The following is a 19,085-nucleotide window of genomic DNA, read 5'->3' as shown; positions in this document are numbered from 1 at the left end:
GTGGTCATAACTTAAAGCGTTTATTTTTCTTAATTTCCTTTTTCTTCTCCTGCTCCATTCAACCTTCCCTACGATCACCTGGACGTGGGAGTGGGCAGACAGTTTGTTTCACTCTTAACCTAATGATAGAGTCCTTGGGGTTCCATTTAAAACTGAGCTTGTTCTTTTTGACTCTCACTTCAGACGAACTCTAGGCCTTGATTTCTGTCCTCTTCACCCCAAGGGTCCACCAAAACCAAAGCCCAATTTGTACAGATTGGCAACTGCCATTAGGGCAAAAACTACTTTATCGCTTCTTATTTGATTCTTGTTTATTCCTAGAATTTGGCCTGGGAGCTCCCCACTATCTTTTCAGTTCTGCAATTCCTTTTTTTTTTTTTTTTTTAAATACTGTTTCTAAGAATTTCAGTTGTTTTTATCAAAAGGATTCATCTGAATAATCCAGTCCTCCATTACTGAAAACAGAAATCAATTTCTCCTTTTTACAACAACTATTTTGTACATTCTCTATACTACCCTTATATGTAATTCGAGATAATCTACCTTAGTGCAATTTTATAATATTTAGGCAATTATTACAATAAATAACTACAATAAATAAATTACTATAATAGCGAGGGTTGTTTGTACATATACATAGAAGCACTGTGACTGTGGCAGTTACAACTGAAGACTGAAGAGTATTTGTGTCACCAATGCTGCACAAGTGACACAGTCATCAATTATATGATTTTCTGAAGTGGTGAAGTACTCCTGATAAAGTTCTGAACAAAAACTTTAACATTCCTCCAATATTGTGGTAACTGAATTCCTGAAAATTTTAGTGTATATTAAAAGTACCTCGGTTGCAGTGAGCCGAAATACTCCAGCCTGGGCAATAAGAGCAAAACTCCATCTCAAAACAACAACAACAACAACAACAACAACAACAACAACAACATGCCTCATACATAAAATGGAGTTACTGTCTATGCTCAGATCATTATGATCACTTTTTTTTTTTTAATCTACATCATCAAAGTCCAATAAGTCATTCTAAGTCATGTGGTTATTTGGAACAATTCTTAAATGTGCAAACTGTCCTGACCATTGTGGGATGTCTGACTTCCCTGATTCTTTGTCATTAAATACTAATAGTGTCCTCTTCCTCCATCTTTGCAACAACCAAAATACCTCCAAGGATTTCACTCCTTTGCATGCAATATAAAGTGCACTGTTTTGTCAGTCTATCACTTTTTTCTATAATCCAGTCCCATCTAATTTCATCAAATTTTATTTCATACAATTTACTCAACTATAAAGCTAACATATATATTTCCAACTCCAATTCTTTGCAAATTCTATTCCCACAGCCTATTACATCCTTTTGTCTTCCTTCTATCTACCTAAATTAAACCTTAACTTCCATCAAGACCTCGATAGCCCATAACAACCTCCCATGTCTTCTTGACCTCTGCATCCACTTTGGTGCTTAATCGTTTGCTGCCATATGCATGGTTTGTCTCTTCAATTAACAGTGTTATCTTTTAGAAGGCTTATTCCCCCTCCCAATGAAATCTCAAGCACAATTCCAATATATTAATTTATGAAGTAGAACTGCTTTGGCTGAAACAGAAATTGCCCACCTACCCCCATGAACCAGAGCCTGGCCACTTGAGTTTCTTCCTTACTATTGCCAGTCCTCAGACCAGTCCTTGAGGTAATCTTGTAACACCCAATTTTTCAGCCCTAAAGGGGAAAAAATAACTTTTTTTTTAAGAGAGGGTCTCACTCTGTCACCCAGGAAGGAGTGCAGTGGTGTCATCATAGCTCGTTGCAGCCATGAACTCCTGGGCTCAAGCAATCCTCCCCACCCTCAGTCTCCCAAGCAGCTGGGACTACAGGTGGATGCCACCACACTCGGCTAATTTTTTGTAGAGACAGGGGCTTGCTATGTTGCCCAGGTTGGTCTCAAAATCCTGGCTTCAAGCAATTCTCCCACTTCATCCTCTCAAAGTGCTGGGATTACAGATGCAAGCCACACATCCAGCCAAAACCCTAACTTTACAGGACTGAAGAACTCAGTGCTGTGTAAATCAACATAATCTTGAAAACAAACTGAAAAGCTATGGTTAAAGACAGAAGTCTAGAGAAGAAAACTGCCATATTCCAGGTGAGTATTAACTATGCAGACTAAGAGTACTGAAAAAGAATTCAGTCATTTAAGTAGCAGACAGTACTACTGCTAAGCAATGACAGAGTAAGTATGAATGCCACACACTCTTGACTTTGAAGGGGACTAGAACTGAACTGATCAAAGCAGCCACTAGCCATGAGGCTAGTTAATTTTAAATTAATTAAAATGAAATAAAATTTAGTTCCTCAGTCCTTCTACGCACATTTTGAGTGCACAGTAGCCACATAGATATGGCTACTATCTACCATATTAAGACGACACAGAACATTTCCTTCATCACAGAAAGTATGACTGAACAATTCAGGTCTAGAGGAAAAGGAAATACCTAGCAACAAAAAACTGGCTGGGCACAGTGACTCACGCCTATAATCCCAGCACTTTGGGAGGCTAAGGTGGGCAGATCAAGACCATCCTGGCCAACATGGTGAAACCCTGTCTCTACTAAAAAACACAAAAATCAGCTGGGCGTGGTGGCGTGCACCTGTAGTCCCAGCTACTCACGAGGCTGAGGTAGAAGAATCACTTTAACCAGGGAGGCAGAGATTGCAGTGAGCCGAGATCTCTCAAAAAAAACAAAAACAAAAAAAACCCATAATACGATATAGTGAGTAAAACAAGATAAACTCTGGGATTCTACAAAAGCACAAAGCAGAGGTATCAAACTAGGAGTTGGAAAGAGGTTAAGAAAAGCTTCCTGTAAACTGGGCGCAGTGGATCATGCCTGTAATCCCAGTACTTTGCGAGGCTGAGGCGGACGGATCACCAGGTCAAGATATCGAGACCATCCTGACCCACATGGTGAAACCCCGTCTCTAAGAAAAAAAAAAAAAAAGAAGAAGAAAAGCTTCCTATAATAAATGGTAGGTGAACTAAGTCTGGAAGGTTTGGAGGGTGGGGCGGAAGACAAAATCTGTGTTTCAAGTGGTAGGAAAAACATGAGCAAAGACAAGTCAAATTTGGAGAGTGTTTGAAAGAAAGTAATAATGAGGATATGCTATTCTACACAGAAAAAATAATACGTATTTGACACAGAAAAGAAGAAAAATTTTAAAAAAGAAAAGTAGTTACCAGACCCCTCTAAATTTAGCTGACATTCATGGCAGGATAGTGGCAGGTACTTCATGAAGGAGTAATAATTCATGTTCTATTTCCCAGTGATTCCATGTATGGATCCAAATGAAAACGACTCATATTGAGTGTTTAAACTGCCTGGGCAAGTTGCATTTAACTCTGATCTGAACATCAGTACCAAAAAGTTAGGAGACCCATAATGCTGTCTAGGCAACTTATAAAATAACTTAATATTGCCATTAGCCTGTAATCCTGGCTACTGGGGAAGCTGAGGTGGGAAATTCACTTGAGCCCAGAAGTTGCAGGCTGCAGTGAGCTATGACTGTATCACTGCACTCCAGCCTGGATAACAGAGTGAGACCTCCATCTCTTAAAAGAAAAAAAATTGCCTATCAATTTTACTATTTGTCCACAGTTCATTAACTCTCAAGAACTACTTTAACAGAACCCCAATCCTCATTCTCAGCTGATAACCTCAAGTCTTACTACACTGAAAAAAAAAACAAAGCAACGGGAAGAGAACATGTACAGACTCCACCAATCACATCTACCTTCCTAGAAGCATTTGTATCCACATAATAGGCTTTATGGCCTATTATCATAAAGTATAGATGCTCCTATAGAAAGCCAATCCTTGCTATTTATACACTAAATCCCCTCCCCTCATTCAAGACATTGCTTCATCAATTCTTCTCTCTCCCTCCTGAAATGATATTTTACTCTCTAATGGCTCATTCCTATCATCCTATGCCCTTATTTTTCTTATCATTAAAAATTGAATGACTCCACTTTCCTCACTAGCTCTAGCCTCGTATCTCTGTTCCCCTTTACAAGATAATTCCTCGCCAGCTTTACTTCCCCTTCTCTTCTCTCTTAAAATCACTTCAATCAAAACATCTCCCTCAGCATTTCACCTCAATACTCTACTCTTAACTAGATTCCAGGACCTCCACTTTGTTAATTCCAATGATAAATTCTCAGTTTTCATCTTACTTGACTTAGCAGTAGCATTTTTTACAACTGACCACTCTCTACTAATAAAATTTCTTCATTTTATTTCCTCCCTCATTGGTTGCTCCTTCTCAGGTTCTTCTTCTTTTTTCCAACGTTGGCTCTTTTCTTTTTCCTATCTACATTCATTGCCTTGATGAGCACACATTAGCTTCGCAGCTTTAAGTACCATCTAAATGCTCAAATTTAAGGCTGGCTAATGCTTATAACACCCAAAAAGTATAAGGATTCAAACATGACAAAGTGTATTTCTTAGTTATCTAACAGTACTAGGTGGCTGAACAGGTTAACAGGGTGGTCCTTATGTACACAGTCATTCAAGAACCTAAGCTGATTTTTTGGACACATAGCTTCCAGCATACTCCAGTAATCATCTCAGCTCCAGATACCAGCCTCCAGAAGGAGAAAACAGGATGATGTTTGCATGGGCAAGACCTAGTACCGGCGGCCCATATCACTTGTGCTCATATTCCATGAGCTCACATTCCACTCAATCACAGGACCACACCTCATGCAAGGGAAAATGGTGTCTAGCTGTATACCCAAGAAGAAAATGAGACATGTATTACAGTGAATAGACTCTGACACAAGGCCTCATTCCCAACCTCCTGACTGATCCATCCAACTACTTACTCAACATCTTAAACAGCTAATAGTATCTCAAACTTAGCATGCCCAAAACTGAATTCTTGATCTGTGCCCTCCTCATCCTCCTTCACACTGTTTTCTTACATATCCCATATTCAATCTATCAAGAAATACTGTTGAATCTACTCCCTCACCCCTAGACGGAGTCTCGCTCTATTGCCCAGGCTGGAGTGCAGTGGCAAGGTCTCAGCTCACTGCCACCTCTGCCTCCCAGGTTCAAGCGTTTCTCTGGCCTCAGTCTCCCAAGTAGCTGGGATTACAGGTGCCTGCCATCTCACCAGGCTAATTTTTGTATTTTTAGTAGAGACAGGGTCTCACCATGTTGGCAGGGCTGGTCGTGATCTCCTGATCTCAGGTGAGGTGCCCACCTCAGCCTCTCAAAAGTGCTGGCATTACAGGCATGAGCCACCACGCCAGGCCAAATCTACTTTCAAAACATCCAAAATCTGACTACTTCTCAGTATTTCTGCTACCACCAATCTGGCCTAGATCACTGCAAGAGATCCTTCCCTGATCCCCTGGTTTCTACCTTGCCCCTGCAACTTTGGCTTCCTGCTGTTTCTTGAATAGGCAAGCCACATTCCTGACACAGAACCTTTGAACTAATGAGTCCTTTTGTCTGAAATGCTGGTCTCTTCTTTCTCAGGCTTTTGTTCAAATCCCCACTTCTCAAGTGAGGTCTACCCTGATCTCCCTATTTTAAATTGCCACCTACTCCCATTCCAACCCTACCCTGTTTTAACTTTCACTGCTCCACAGTACTTATTACCTTTGAACATACTATATAATTTCCTTTTTGTATGTCTATGGTTTCTCAGCCCCACCCCCCAACACACACACACACCTCCACCAAGCAGTAGCTAGATAAGGGTAGAGACCTTCATCTTCTTTTTTCTTTTCTTTCTTAGACAGAGTCTTGCTCTGTCACCCAGGCTGGAGCGCAGTGGCGAGATCTCAGCGCACTGCAACCTCCACCTCCCAGGTTCAAGTGATTATACTGCCTCAGCCTCCCGAGTAGCTGGGACTACAGACTCGTGCCACTACGCCTGGCTAATTTTTTGTATTTTTAGTAGAGAGGGGGTTTTACCGTGTTAGCCAGGATAGTCTCGATCTCCTGACCTCATGATCTGCCCGTCTCAGCCTCCCAAAGTGCTGAGATTACAGGCGTGAGTCATGGTGCCTGGCCTTGTTTTCAAGTGTACTACTAAGCACCTAGATCACTACCCGGCATTAGAGTAGGCACTCAAATATTTACTGACTACATGAATACCTGTTGTCCTATGAAATGACTCAATACAAAAGTCACCAATGTAGTTTTGGACGAATGGCAAAGCAAATGGTAACCACAGCTTTTAAATACCAAAACACAAATCATAATTATCAGTTTTCCTATAAATGAACAGTCTTTCTACTGCCACATTTAGAAAGTTTACCTCTTTCCCATGAATTGCTTACTGAACACATGAATCAATATATTGCCACTTCACGTTTCTTTAATTCAATAATGTTTTAAAGTAACATTAATAGAATGTAGTTGACAGTGAAACAGTTCTAGGACAATCATTAGTCCGACATTAAGAACTGCCATAAGTGTAACTAGAGCCCTGTGCTAGGTATATAATTGAACATTCTTTAAAAAAAAAAAAAAAGAACAAAGATTTCTGAAAGGAAAATTTTACATATATAGTATTTATCTTTTGTCTTAAAAATCAACAGAAAATGCTACTATAATTTTTTGAAGGCTTTTATATATTCATCATCTCACTTTATTTTCATACCACTCCTATGATCTATTTAACACATTTGGCCTACTACAAGTTCAGTGCACACCATGAGGAGGGAGGAGGAGAATCAAAGAGATGCCAGTGAAAGGCAAGCATTCAACTAAGTTCTCATGTATAATGAAACTTACTTGAGACTGTGTGACTTACTGTTAATATGAGAAGGCATGAGCAGGAAGAACATGAGTGGAATATCATCAATGTTAGAGGCAATCATGTAAAAACTAAAGGGAGAAAATAAAAAAAAATAGACAAAACTAAAGGGAGATGAACATTTTCAGTGGCTCTGAAATGGAATATATAAAGACTACTATGAATAATCTCTCCCCTATTTGATGTTCTCTGACATTATTCCCATGGAAGCATATAGTAATGTGTGTAAAAAAATGTCATGAGTTATTTAGGAGTAATTATCAATAATACTGTATCTTTTTACAATAAAAAAAGTTATAAAGGCAATAACTGCTTGCTAGTCACAGAAAAGATTGGATATTTTTATGATGGGAACAAGTTACCTTCATAAAACATTAACAGAAACTAGCCTAACAAGAACTCTATAAAAATAATTGGCTGGGCGAGGTGGCTCACGCCTGTAATCCTAGCACTTTGGGAGGCCGAGGTGGGCAGATCGTGAGGTGAGGAGACCAAGACCACCCTGGGTAACACGGAGAAACTCCATCTCTACTAAAAATACAAAAAATTAGCCAGGCGTGGCTGCACACGCCTGTAGTCCATTGCACTCCCGCCTGGGCAACAGAGCAAGACTCCGTCTCAAAATTAATAATAATAATCATACCTACTTAAGACTTAATTACAATTTCACTTCTGACAATAACCTGCTTTAATATTAAAAATACATCTGTAAGCCCAAAAAGAAATTTATTTTGCAAAATAAATGGTACAAGGTAGAAAACACAGTTTAAAAATATTAAATCAATAGAGAAACAACCCCAAGCAGTAATTAAACTGTTTTAAATACTTCAAAATAAGTGACTAATTCAAAGTATCCTATCCTAACATTTTATTTTAGTTAAGCAGTTCTAAAACTATAAAGTAAAAATGTTTTGGTGTTATTAACTTAAAGGTTATATATTTAGTGCAAGAGAAAACATAAAACAAAAGTATTCCCCAATTTAGATATAATTAAAGTATCTTTTAAAGATATCCACAGGTTTTTACATTTTAAAAACACATTACATTTGAAACAATAGTTACAAATAGTTTGCCAAGATATTGTATTACTTTCTCCATGGAAGTGCAGTTTTAAAATCAGCAAGGTGAGGCTGGGTGCGGTGGCTCATGCCTGTAATTCCAGCAATATGTGAAGCTGGGGTGAAAGGATCGCTTGAGCCTAGGAGTTGGAGACCAGTCTAGGCAACACAGCATCTCTACCAAAAAACCCAATAATTTTTAAAAAAAATACTCTGCAAGGTGACCCAAAAAAAACTGGAATGATACTCCTTGCAATGTGATCAAAAGCCCGGTCAGTTTCTACCTTCCCAATTGTCACCTGACCCTCTACTGGTCAGGTATTCCACACTTCTTCTCTAGAAACAAGTGTTTCCTGATATTTTGTTTTTAAATTATTAAATTAAAATCATGATGAGAAACATCATTTTATACTGTAGGGAAACTCCCTGGGCTAAACAGTAAAAAGCTATCATCAGTGCAATTTAAAACAAAGTAAAGGGGCCCTGTAGGCCACTGGAAAAGGTAGAAATATGACCAACTACTACCATATGCCTTTCCTTAGCAGAAACATAATGATTTAATGATGCCTCTATGATTAATAAAGACACTAATTCTGAAACACCACGGAACATGACAGGTTTCAAATGGAAGAACTCTTCTAATTAAGATGGAGAATAACACATCTTTCCCAGCCTAATTGACACTTCAGGTGACTTTTTTTGGTTAATAAACATGTTAACATATTCACTTTTCCCTATACACATTTTGATTATACCTCATAATTTTGCAACATGATAAAAAGGACATGACTGACTTTTCTTGCAACCTACTACAATATCTCCTTCCTTATAAAAAAATTTTGATGCAACTTTTACCTGCCACTTTTCACGAAACTCAACACCATATAATTCAAGACAGATATATTAACTATATACTGAAGTCTTAAGCATTTTTGGGTAGAAGACATCTTTGAAAATCTGAAGAAAGTTACGGGTCTTCTTCCAAAAGTATGGCAACACAAGAAATTCAAAAGTCAAAGTTCTAAAAATCTTCTGAACTGGACCTACCTAATTTTAAATTTAACTATAAAGCTATGGTAATTAAGGTGGTAGGGTATTGGCCTAAAAAAAAAATACATATAGATCAATAAAACAGTAGAATCCAAAACTCTCAAACATAAGCAATTGATTTCAATAAAGGCGCCAAGGTAATTCAAAAGAAAAAGGTTAGTCTTTTTCAAAAACGTGAAACAACTGGACAGCCATATGTAAAACAATGAATGAATCTTAACCACTGTTTCACAATATATACCAAAATTAACTACAAATGGATCACAGACCTAAATATAAAAGCAAAAACTATAAAATCCATACAAGAAAACATAGGAGAAAACTTTTAAGACTTTGAGTTAGGCAAAAATTTATCAGCTAGGACACAAAAAGCATAAACTATAAAAGAAAACTTGATAAACCCAACTTCATCAAAAAATAAAACTTCTGGCTGGGAACAGTGGCTCATGCCTGTAATCCTAGCACTTTAGGAAGGTGAGGTGGGCAGATCACTGGAGGTCAGAAATTTGAGACCAGCCTAACCAACATGGTGAAACCCCATTTCTACTAAAAATATAAAAAGTAGCCAGGTGTGGGGGTGGGCGCCTGTAATCTCAGCAACTCGGGAAGCTGAGGCAGGAGGCGGCGGTTGCAGTGAACCAAGATCACTCCACTGCACTCCAGCCTGGGTGACAGAACAAGACTCTGTCTCAATAAATAAATAAATCTCATTTTTTACAAAAATAATTATGAACTTTCTATAGACCTCTAACCTACATCTTACTTTCAGAACCTCAAATATAATATATATAGTTTGTCTCCCTTAGACCAGGAGTCAGAACAGTTCAGCCCATGAACTAGCCCACTATTCTGCTTTTGTATAAGCTCACAAGCTAAGAATAATTTTTTTTTTTGAGACAGAGTTTCGCTCGTTACCCAGGCTGGAGTGCAATGGCACGATCTCGGCTCATCGCAACCTCCGCCTCCTGGGTTCAGGCAATTCTCCTGCCTCAGCCTCCCGAGTAGCTGGGATTACAGGCACATGCCACCATGCCCAACTAATTTTTTGTATTAGTAGAGACGGGGTTTCACCATGTTGACCAGGATGGTCTCAATCTCTTGACCTCGTGATCCACCCGCCTCGGCCTCCCAAAGTGCTGGGATTACAGGCTTGAGCCACCGCGCCCGGCCCGCTAAGAATAATTTTTACATGTTTAAGTGGCTGAAAAAAATCAAAAGAAGATATTTCATGACACATGAAAATGATACGAAATTCAAATTTCAGTGTTCTGAAAATGACTACTGGAACACAGTCAGGCTCATTTGTTTAAATATTGCCTATTAGCTACTTCTGAGCATTGTTGAGGAATTGTTAGAGGGACTGTATGGCCCACAATGCCTAAAATGTCTGCCATCTGACCCTTAAGATTGCTGACCTATGCCTTAGATACAAGTTGTTGAAATTTTCTACACAGATTATGACACCTGAGAAGATTCATGCCAGGACAAACTTCTCTTCTATACATAGTAGCTCTAAAATTTTCACAGCCATTAAAACCCTTTTTTCAAGGAACCAACATGTAAAGCAGATAAATGAAGAACTTCAATAGTTATATGGTATAGAGCAGCACTCTCCAACCTTTTTGGGACCAGGGACTGGAAGACAATTTTTCCATGGACAGGCGTATAGGGGGTTTCGGGATGAAACTGTTCCACCTCAGATAATCAGGCATTAGATTCTCATAAGGAGCATACAACCTAGATTACTCATATGCACAGTTCCTGACATGGTTCATGCTCCTATGAAAATCTAATGCAGCTGCTGATCTGACAAGGAGGCGGAGCTCTGGAGATAATACTCACTTGCCTGCCACTCACCTCCTGCTGTGTAGGCTGGTTCCTAACAGGCCACAGACTGGTAGGTACCAGTTTGCGGCCAGGAGGTTAGGGACCCCTGGTATAGAGGCACTAAACAGAGTCCTGGGGTAACCTCGGAAGAAGGTCCTCAAAACCTGGAAACAGTGTTTTTCAAACTGCCTGTTGCAGCCAATTTGGCTGTCAATTTAACAAGCTGATTTTATAACTAGCATAAAAAAAGAACTGAATATTATAGAAAATCAGATCACCTCTTACCTAGTAAGGCTTTATCCACCAATTCTTTCACCAAATATTTTAGTACGTATGTGCCAGGTATTATTAAATGAAGATTTTAAAAGTACAAAACAGACAAAAGCAGTTTCACCTATGTATCAGTTCAATTTAAAATTTGTATTATTTACAGCAACAGAATGTTTTTGAAAAACTGTCCTCGAGCTCTTGCATAATTTGAAAACCACCGTCTCATAGTACATCTGTCCTAAAACTGCTGTCACAAACTGCAGCTACATTACAAGACTGAAAACGATGGTGGTTTTTTTTTTTTGTTTGTTTAGAGGTGGGGTTTCACCATGTTGGCCAGGCTGGTCTTGACCTCCTGACCTCAGGTGATCCACCCACCTCAGCCTCCCAAAGTGCTGGGATTACAGGCGTGAGCCACCTCGCCCAGCCAAAAACGATGATTTATTTGATGTTATAGAGCTTCCAGAGATATAAAGTTAATTGAGTTCAAAGCAATTTTTTTATTCTGTATCAATTTTTATATTCTACATTCCCAGGGCCCAGAAAATGAAGTTACTGGGCATCAATTTCCCTCTATATGCATAGCCTTGATACGGGAAGGAATAAGAATAGTTTTGGAGTTTTTTTTTTTTAATCCCAAGAGAAAACATGGAAACAAAAATAATCTCAGAGGGTAGAGGGGAGAACAAATAATAATTGCTTAATGTTAGGGTAAAGACTGTATTAAAGAGTTTCTTCTGATTATCATGATAATTAAGTATAATAGTGAATTTGTTTGGTAGCCAAAAGAAATTGAAAAATAAAACATGGCAATAAAAACAAAAAATGTAAGAAAGAAATGGAACAAATAAGGCTATAGTTTTTCTTCTTATACTAACAGGAAGTTATCTATAACAGTATGATTTTAACAAGCACTACTTAACACCTTAAAAAACAGAAAAGCTCCCAAATAGGCTCACCTATTTTGAATTCAGAAGTTCCATAACCAAAGCTTTTTTTTTTTTTTGAGGCAGGGTCTCACTCTGTTGCCAGGCTAGAAAGCAGTGGTGTGATCATGGCTCACTGCAGCCTTGAACTTCTAGGCACAAGTGATCCTCCCATCTCAGCTTCCCAAGTAGCTGAGACTACAAGGTGTGAGCCACCACTCCCAGCCCTACTGCCAAGTCTGACTTTACAGAATAACCAATGTAGGTAAAATAGACAAAGAGAATGAGTAAAGGACTTAAAACAATTTAACTTCTGATGAAGACAAAATCTAGAAAGAGCTACTGCCAAAAAAAAAAAAAGCTTATTTGAAGGGCAATATGAAGCAGAAAAGTAAGGTGATTAGCCCATACTGGATTTCATAAAACAAGGGGATTATGAAACAAAAAGTTCAATAGGTATTCAGCTAAATTAACAACATCAAAGTGTCAAAGAAACAAAATGCACTTCTGCAGTTCTGAAAGAAAAAACAATTGTACAATTGGGAGAAAAAGGGAAAAGGAAGAACACAAAAGTAGTCATTGCATTCTCTGACAAGGTGGGCATCAGGTCTTAGAGAATGCCAAAAAACAATGGAACCTATTCTCTTCCTCTCCTCCCTATCACTCATGGAACATAGGTTTCCATCTGCTATATCCAGATCCACCTCCTATTCATCCTAATCAAGAAAGCAAGGAATAAAAAAACAAGAAAAGTCAGACTGTTCTAGCCTGTTATCCTAATGTAATTTTTCTGGCCTATTATCCAAATACATGTACAATTAAATCAAGTTTGCACTCACATTTACTACATTCAAAGATTCAAGCACCCAGTCCAAAATTCCTTCTTAGCTGTTTACTGGCAACTAATTCCTTTAAGGGTCAACATATATAAATGACTGACAGATAATATTCTAAACAGAAAGAGGGGTGAGTGGATGCCTAAAGAAGGGAGTTCGGTAAATAAGGAGAAAGAAAAGAATATAGAAAGGGAATGCTAGAAATAACAAACAGCTATTTTATGATTTTTGCCAAAAGAGCACCTTTGAATATATCTGGGTAAGTATTAACGGTAATAGCCAGAACTACACAAGCACCTACATTAATGGGAATATCACTTTTCAGGGTTATGATGCAATCCAACCTGGCATGGTTCACAAAGATGTATTTTAACACAGTGGACCTCATTATAAAGGAGATTCTATCCCAGAATATTCCCTAGTCAATGTATTATAATTAAACAGTTTAACTAAGATTGACGATCAGAGATCTTGAACGCAGAACATAAGAAAATTGTAATTGTAATGCAACTGTGAGAAGCTCCCTTCTACAGAAACAGCACAAGAAGAACAGTTAGTAATATCACACTCTGGTATCATACTTTTTTAAAAAAAGTATTAATTATACCATATGGTTATATCATACCATATACTATATCATATCATATGGCCATAGGGAAAAAAACTCAGGTAAATATAAATGGTCAGATGTAAATGTTTAATGCCAAAAGTGTAAGTACATTCATTTGACAAATATTTAATAAGCACCTGTCATTTAACAGAATACTCTATTTTGAGCACCTACAAAGTATTAATACTACAAATACAGGACATGAAATTTGTTCATTTCCCAACATATTTTAAAAATATTAAAATCTACATCCTGTGTTCAAGATGTTTGGTAGCAGTAAAAAATTAACAACTTAACACCCCAAAAGATGATTGGTTAAATAAATCACAGTATATCTAATAACACACAAAAAGTTTCACTATATTTTTTAAAAATACAAAACTACATGTTATACAAGCATTAAAAAAAAACAGATGGATGCACCAAAATGTTTATAGTAATAATATCTTAGTGGCAAAATTACCGATGATTTTTTACTTTCTGTACTTACATATTTTTTTCTTTTTCTTTCTTTCTTTTTTTTTTTTTTTGAGATGGAGTTTTGCTCTTGTTGCCCAGGCTGGAGTGCAATGGTGCAATCTTGGCTCTCCACATCCTCTGCCTCCCAGGTTCAAGCAATTCTCCCGCCTCAGCTTCCCGAGTAGCTGGGATTACAGGCATGCGCCACCATGCCCAGCTAATTTTGTATTTTTAGTAGAGATGGGGGTTTCTCCATGTTGGTCAGGCTGGTCTCGAACTCCCAATCTCAGGTGATCTGCCTGCCTCAGACTCCCAAAGTGCTGGGATTACAGGTTTGAGCCACCATGCCCGGCCTGTACTTACATTTTTTTAATTTTGATAATGAACTTGCTTTCCCTTTGAAATTAGACATTTTTTTTTTTAAGCTGAAATCTCCCTCTGGAAACTTTATTTTTTTAAAAAACCTGTATTTTATTGTCAGGTAAAATAAATCTTCAGAATAAAATGTGTCATTACACACAAGCAAACCTTCTCATTCTTTCCATGTAATTTGCAATAAGAGATCCCTTTAAGTGTACATAATGAAGACTTCAAATAAATGACCACAGTACATTTCAGTTTCCACTGAATTAACATCAGCTTCAAATTTAAAATTATTTCTTGGAGGAATTTATTTTGTCATCATGTGTAATGCTGATACTTACGTTCGAGAAATATATTTTCTAATCATACATCACCCTCCCAGCCAAATACATTTATTATCAGTTCAGAAGAAAATACAGAGGGAAAACTACTGTTCACCACTAAACATTCAAACCTGGGTAGAGGGGACAGTGGGAAACATTTGTCTTTTAACCAAATAAAATTAGAGTATCCTTATAGTTTCAGGGGATATGAATATGCTTTCCAATTACTGGCAATTTATACTTAAATTTAGAGCATTGGTACATGGGAACTGCTCAAGACATGTGCCAAATACAGAAACCCATGGCCCTAGCTCTCACTAAATCAGAATATTCAACGGGTAGAGTTCCAAATAATCTGGCCCTTTCAAATAAAATAGAAGAGTATAGCTTTACTCCACAAAAGCCCTCCTTACAGAACTGCAAACTGTTCTATTAACTCTGCAACAAAGTTCCCGATATAAACAATGTTCCCGATATAAACAATGTTATAATCATTGAATTACAATTTCATAACCCCAACCCATTACTTTATTCATTGTTTCACTCTGTAGTAGCCTTCAAACGAGATACAATTCAACAAAACTACACATCTATTACAGAGTAAAATAAAGCCCAGAGGCACCTGTGCCTAGTTAAGACAAAGGCATATCCGATTCCTGGAGAAAAGAGACAGCAGATGTGACCCCTAGTATTTATCCATTAAAAACAATGTATCCTAAAAATAAATTTCCATGTCAACGGAAACAAAGATGTTTATAAATAAGAAGGAACGTGGAGGTGTGGAGAAGACAAGAGGAAGCTTCAGAAAGTTAAGTACCAAAAGCCAGGAAACAAGGCAAAATGAACGGTAACTGGAGACAAGGGAAACAGAATAAACTAGGAAACTGAAGTAGTGAAGAGCTTTCTCCTTAGAATCCAAGAAGCTGGGGTAGAGGAACAGGTATTAGAGGAAACTGATCTAAACGGAAACACAAACTGGAAAGTGGAATGATTTTAAGAAACTTAAAAATGAGAAATTTTAGAACAGAACAAATGATGATAAAGAACACATTTTGGGCATGTAGATAAAGATAATTTTTATCTAGAAGAGTAGAAAACAAACATTATCATAAACAAGCTGATACTAAATAAAGCAAGCATATTGAATGAATTTCCAAAGATGATGCAAAAAAAAAAAAAAACTGCATAGAGAAGAATGGAACGTTATGAGAATTGAGAAATAAGATCTTAGTAGCAGGTAGGAAAGAGAACTTTGAGCAAAGTCAACAGAATAAGCCACATTACCTAATCAACAGTTGTAAACCACAATTATTATACCGTATTTTATTTGTAAAGCATAATAAAGTGTACTGTTTTATGTAATAAAATACCAAATACTTGTAATAAATAATAAAAAACAAAACGTAAGTAATTTGACACATTACTAAGAGGCTGAGTAATGCAAAAACAGGCCGAGAGAAGCAAGGACTGAAGAGGAAAAACTAAGAGAAAAAAATAGGACAAAAAGGAGGACAACACGAAGAAATCAATCAGACCTACAAAAATGGGTAGGAAAAAAGAGGTGTGAATGCACAATGGAAGACTAGCCAAAAAGTGCCAGCAGTGCAAGGGCGAAAAGAGCCAAGAGAAACCTGATGGAATCTTGACAGCTTCTGGGCTCAGAAAATAAGTAGTTCCAAAGTGTCCAGGAGGATTTGTGAAGATAACAACAGACAACAATGTTAGGGAGTGGTGAGATGAAGTACAGGGCCTCAAGAGGACCAGCGTAAGAGAAGTGCAAAAATGCTCTTAAGTGGGAGCTGGGATTAGAAGGCAGCCAGGTCGGACAACTGGAAAATGAGCGGGCAGTAGATGGGAATTGGGATGGGGTTACTAATCAGCGACGAAGCACTGACAAACATTAGGAATAGAGGACCAGAGACCAGAAAAGGCATCGGAAACTGCGATTCAGGATTGAAAAAATAAAGACTAAATCAAAATCATCTGCTGGGTAAAATAGGTGAAGAGAAATCCCCAAACAAATAGAAAAGTGAAAAGGGGCAACGGCCTGAAAGGGGAGCAGTCGGGGAGAGTAGCGAGAAGAAATGATGCGCCCAATCATCCCCACGACCATGTAAGAATTACACGCGACAGTAACTCGGGCTATGGTCCCAGCCCCGGCTGCTAACCTTGTATCCTCCACCTCGAGGCCGCTGCCGCCCCCACCCCTCAAATAACGAGCACATCTAAGAGATGCAGAGCTGGATACCTTAGCCAGTCATGACCTTCTCGGGCCAACCCTGAGTTTCGCCGCCTATTGATAGCCTCCCGCCTCCCGCTCAACCACCGCTGCCTCAATCCCCACATCTGGGGTGGGGGCCGGGGAAACCCCCCGGGCCATTGTGTGTGTTTACGTAGGAAGGCGCTGCATGACGGAGGGACGCGGGGGCGATGCCCACCTCTCAGCCGGCGGAGCCGGACTGAGAAGGTGGCTGAGGGCACCAAGCCCCCACTGCTGCCTCTTTCCAAAATAAACACCATCCAGCCGCTGAGCCCGGAGTCGGAAGGGCGGCAGGGTGGCGCCGGCACTCACCTCCTCAGGAATAGCAGGGTCCGCAGCCGAAGAGGCCACGGCGCCGGCGCCGGCCTCGGGCTCCATATCCCCGTTGAACAGAGCCTGGCCCGGTTCCGCGCCGCCGCCACCGCCACCGCTCAGCGCCGCCATCTTATAACCGAGAGCTGGGGCCCGGGCGGCCGCTGTTGGGCGGGGAGGGGGAAGGGAGGCGGAGAGCTGGGGGAGGCGGAGGCGGAGGCGCGGGGGGCGCGGGGAGGAGCGGCCCGGGCAGCGCCGTGGGCTGAGGGCGCCTGGGCTACCTCAGGTACCGGCCCGCGGCCCCCGGCGCAGCCGAGCCTGAGGGGATAGGGGGAAGGACGCTAGGCGGTGGGGCGGGGGGAGCGGGGGAAGGGGGCGGAGACGACGAGAAGTCGCCGCGGCAACGGCGTCACCCGCGTGTCACGGTCGTGACGTCACCCCGGTGCGTGACGTAATCGGAGGAGCGCCCTCGCGCCGTCGTCAGGGAAGGGTTCCTTCCATTCCAACCACCCGCACTGTCACACTTTGCCTCCGCTCCGCCGTTTCCATGGCTCCGATTTCCTACTTTCTTCTCGTCTCCTCAGTCCTCAGCCTGTTCTGTAATGTGGGATTTACTAGAAGAGCAGGGCTCGTGTTCGAGGAGGAGAAGTTGAAATCCTAGAGGGAGGAAGGCGGGGAAGCCCATACTACTTGCTATTTCCACTGCAATAAATGTCTCCGTGTCATAAAAATAAGAACTTCAACCCCAAGGTTGAAACAGCCAAACAGAATTTGACGGAAATATATTTAGGAACAGCTAAATTAGCAGTGCGACGCTTGTTTCCTTTTCATTGAAGAATTCGGCCAGTTAAAATGAGTCTAAATGGAAGTCTAAAAGCTTTTCATTGTTGAGGAATAAAATGTTTTCGTGTATTTTTCGTTTTCCAGATTCATTTAACAAATATCAGTTGAGCACTTTCCATGCCGAAAGGCCTGTGTAAGGCACATAGCATTCTAGACATCTGAAGCATCAAAACTAATCATTTTTATTTTGAAGAAAATCACTCAAAATATTTTATGTACTTTGTGCCTTTCATGAACAGAACATTCCAAGCATTCTCTGCGAACTATGCATGAAAACAGTTGGGAGAGAAGAGGTCAATTATTTTTGAGAAGCCCAATTACAGAATGGGATTCAATTCATTATTAAAAATACATGTATCTAATAAAACATAAATAATTGGAAAAGAAAAGCTTAAGGAGGAGTGAAATGGGAAAGAGAAACAATTACTATGGGCTCCCAATTACTTGAAGTGAATCTCCGAAGTAACCTAGTTATGAAAAGCTAAGTGGATTCTGCCTTTTAGTACTTCCCATGATTGGGGGAAGTCACCAACGACCTCCTTATTGTGTTTTGGATGATTCAAGAAGTAGAAAACAACTGTCCTACTGATTTCTGAAACAGGGTGTCTGCATATTGATTAGGGTCACCATAAGCCTGGGAGCTGATGCTTACTCTCAAGGTAAAGAATGCTGTGTGAGTCTGCTTGATAAATCAGAATACTAATATTGCTCTACATTGAAAAAATATAACCTGTAAGATGAACATTGTAGGCCACGGATGGTGGCTCACACCTGTAATCCCAGCACTTTGGGAGTCTAAGGTGGGTGGATCTCCTGAAGCTAGGAGTTCCAGACAGTCTGGCCAACATGGTGAAAACTTGTCTCTTCTAAAAATACAAAAAATTGGCCTGGCGCGCTGGCTCACGCCTGTAATCCCAGCATTTTGGAAGGCCAAGGCGGGCGGATCACCTGAGGTCGGGAGTTCAAGACCAACCTGACCAACATGAGAAACCCCGTCTCTACCAATAACACAAAAATTAGCTGGGTGTGGTGGCACTTGCCTGTAATCCCAGCTATTTGGGAGGCTGAGGCATGAGAATCACTTGAATATGGGAGGTGGAGGTTGCGG

General features: G+C 39.8%; 1 protein-coding gene and 1 pseudogene across 4 annotated transcripts in view; both read right to left on the bottom strand.

Moving 5' to 3' along the window:
- The window catches only part of LOC105713634 (aldo-keto reductase family 1 member A1-like), a 51,722-nt pseudogene extending 34,640 nt beyond the window's left edge, over positions 1-17,082 (bottom strand).
- The window catches only part of BRAF (B-Raf proto-oncogene, serine/threonine kinase), a 201,031-nt gene extending 183,765 nt beyond the window's left edge, over positions 1-17,266 (bottom strand). For all 4 annotated transcript variants that reach the window (XM_012447514.2, XM_064372859.1, XM_012447512.2 and 1 more), the window contains exon 1: positions 17,135-17,266. In XM_012447514.2, coding sequence (XP_012302937.1) covers positions 17,135-17,266 — 132 coding nt within the window. The remainder of the gene's footprint in view (positions 1-17,134) is intronic.
- Between the last annotated feature and the right edge of the window lie 1,819 nt (positions 17,267-19,085).

This window comes from Aotus nancymaae, unplaced genomic scaffold, assembly GCF_030222135.1.
Source record: "Aotus nancymaae isolate 86718 unplaced genomic scaffold, 86718_ANA_hifiasm-v0.15.2.pri h1tg000002l, whole genome shotgun sequence".
NCBI lineage: Eukaryota > Metazoa > Chordata > Mammalia > Primates > Aotidae > Aotus > Aotus nancymaae.
The sequence above is the reverse complement of the archived record's forward strand: the minus strand, read 5'-3'. Positions and strand labels throughout refer to the sequence as shown.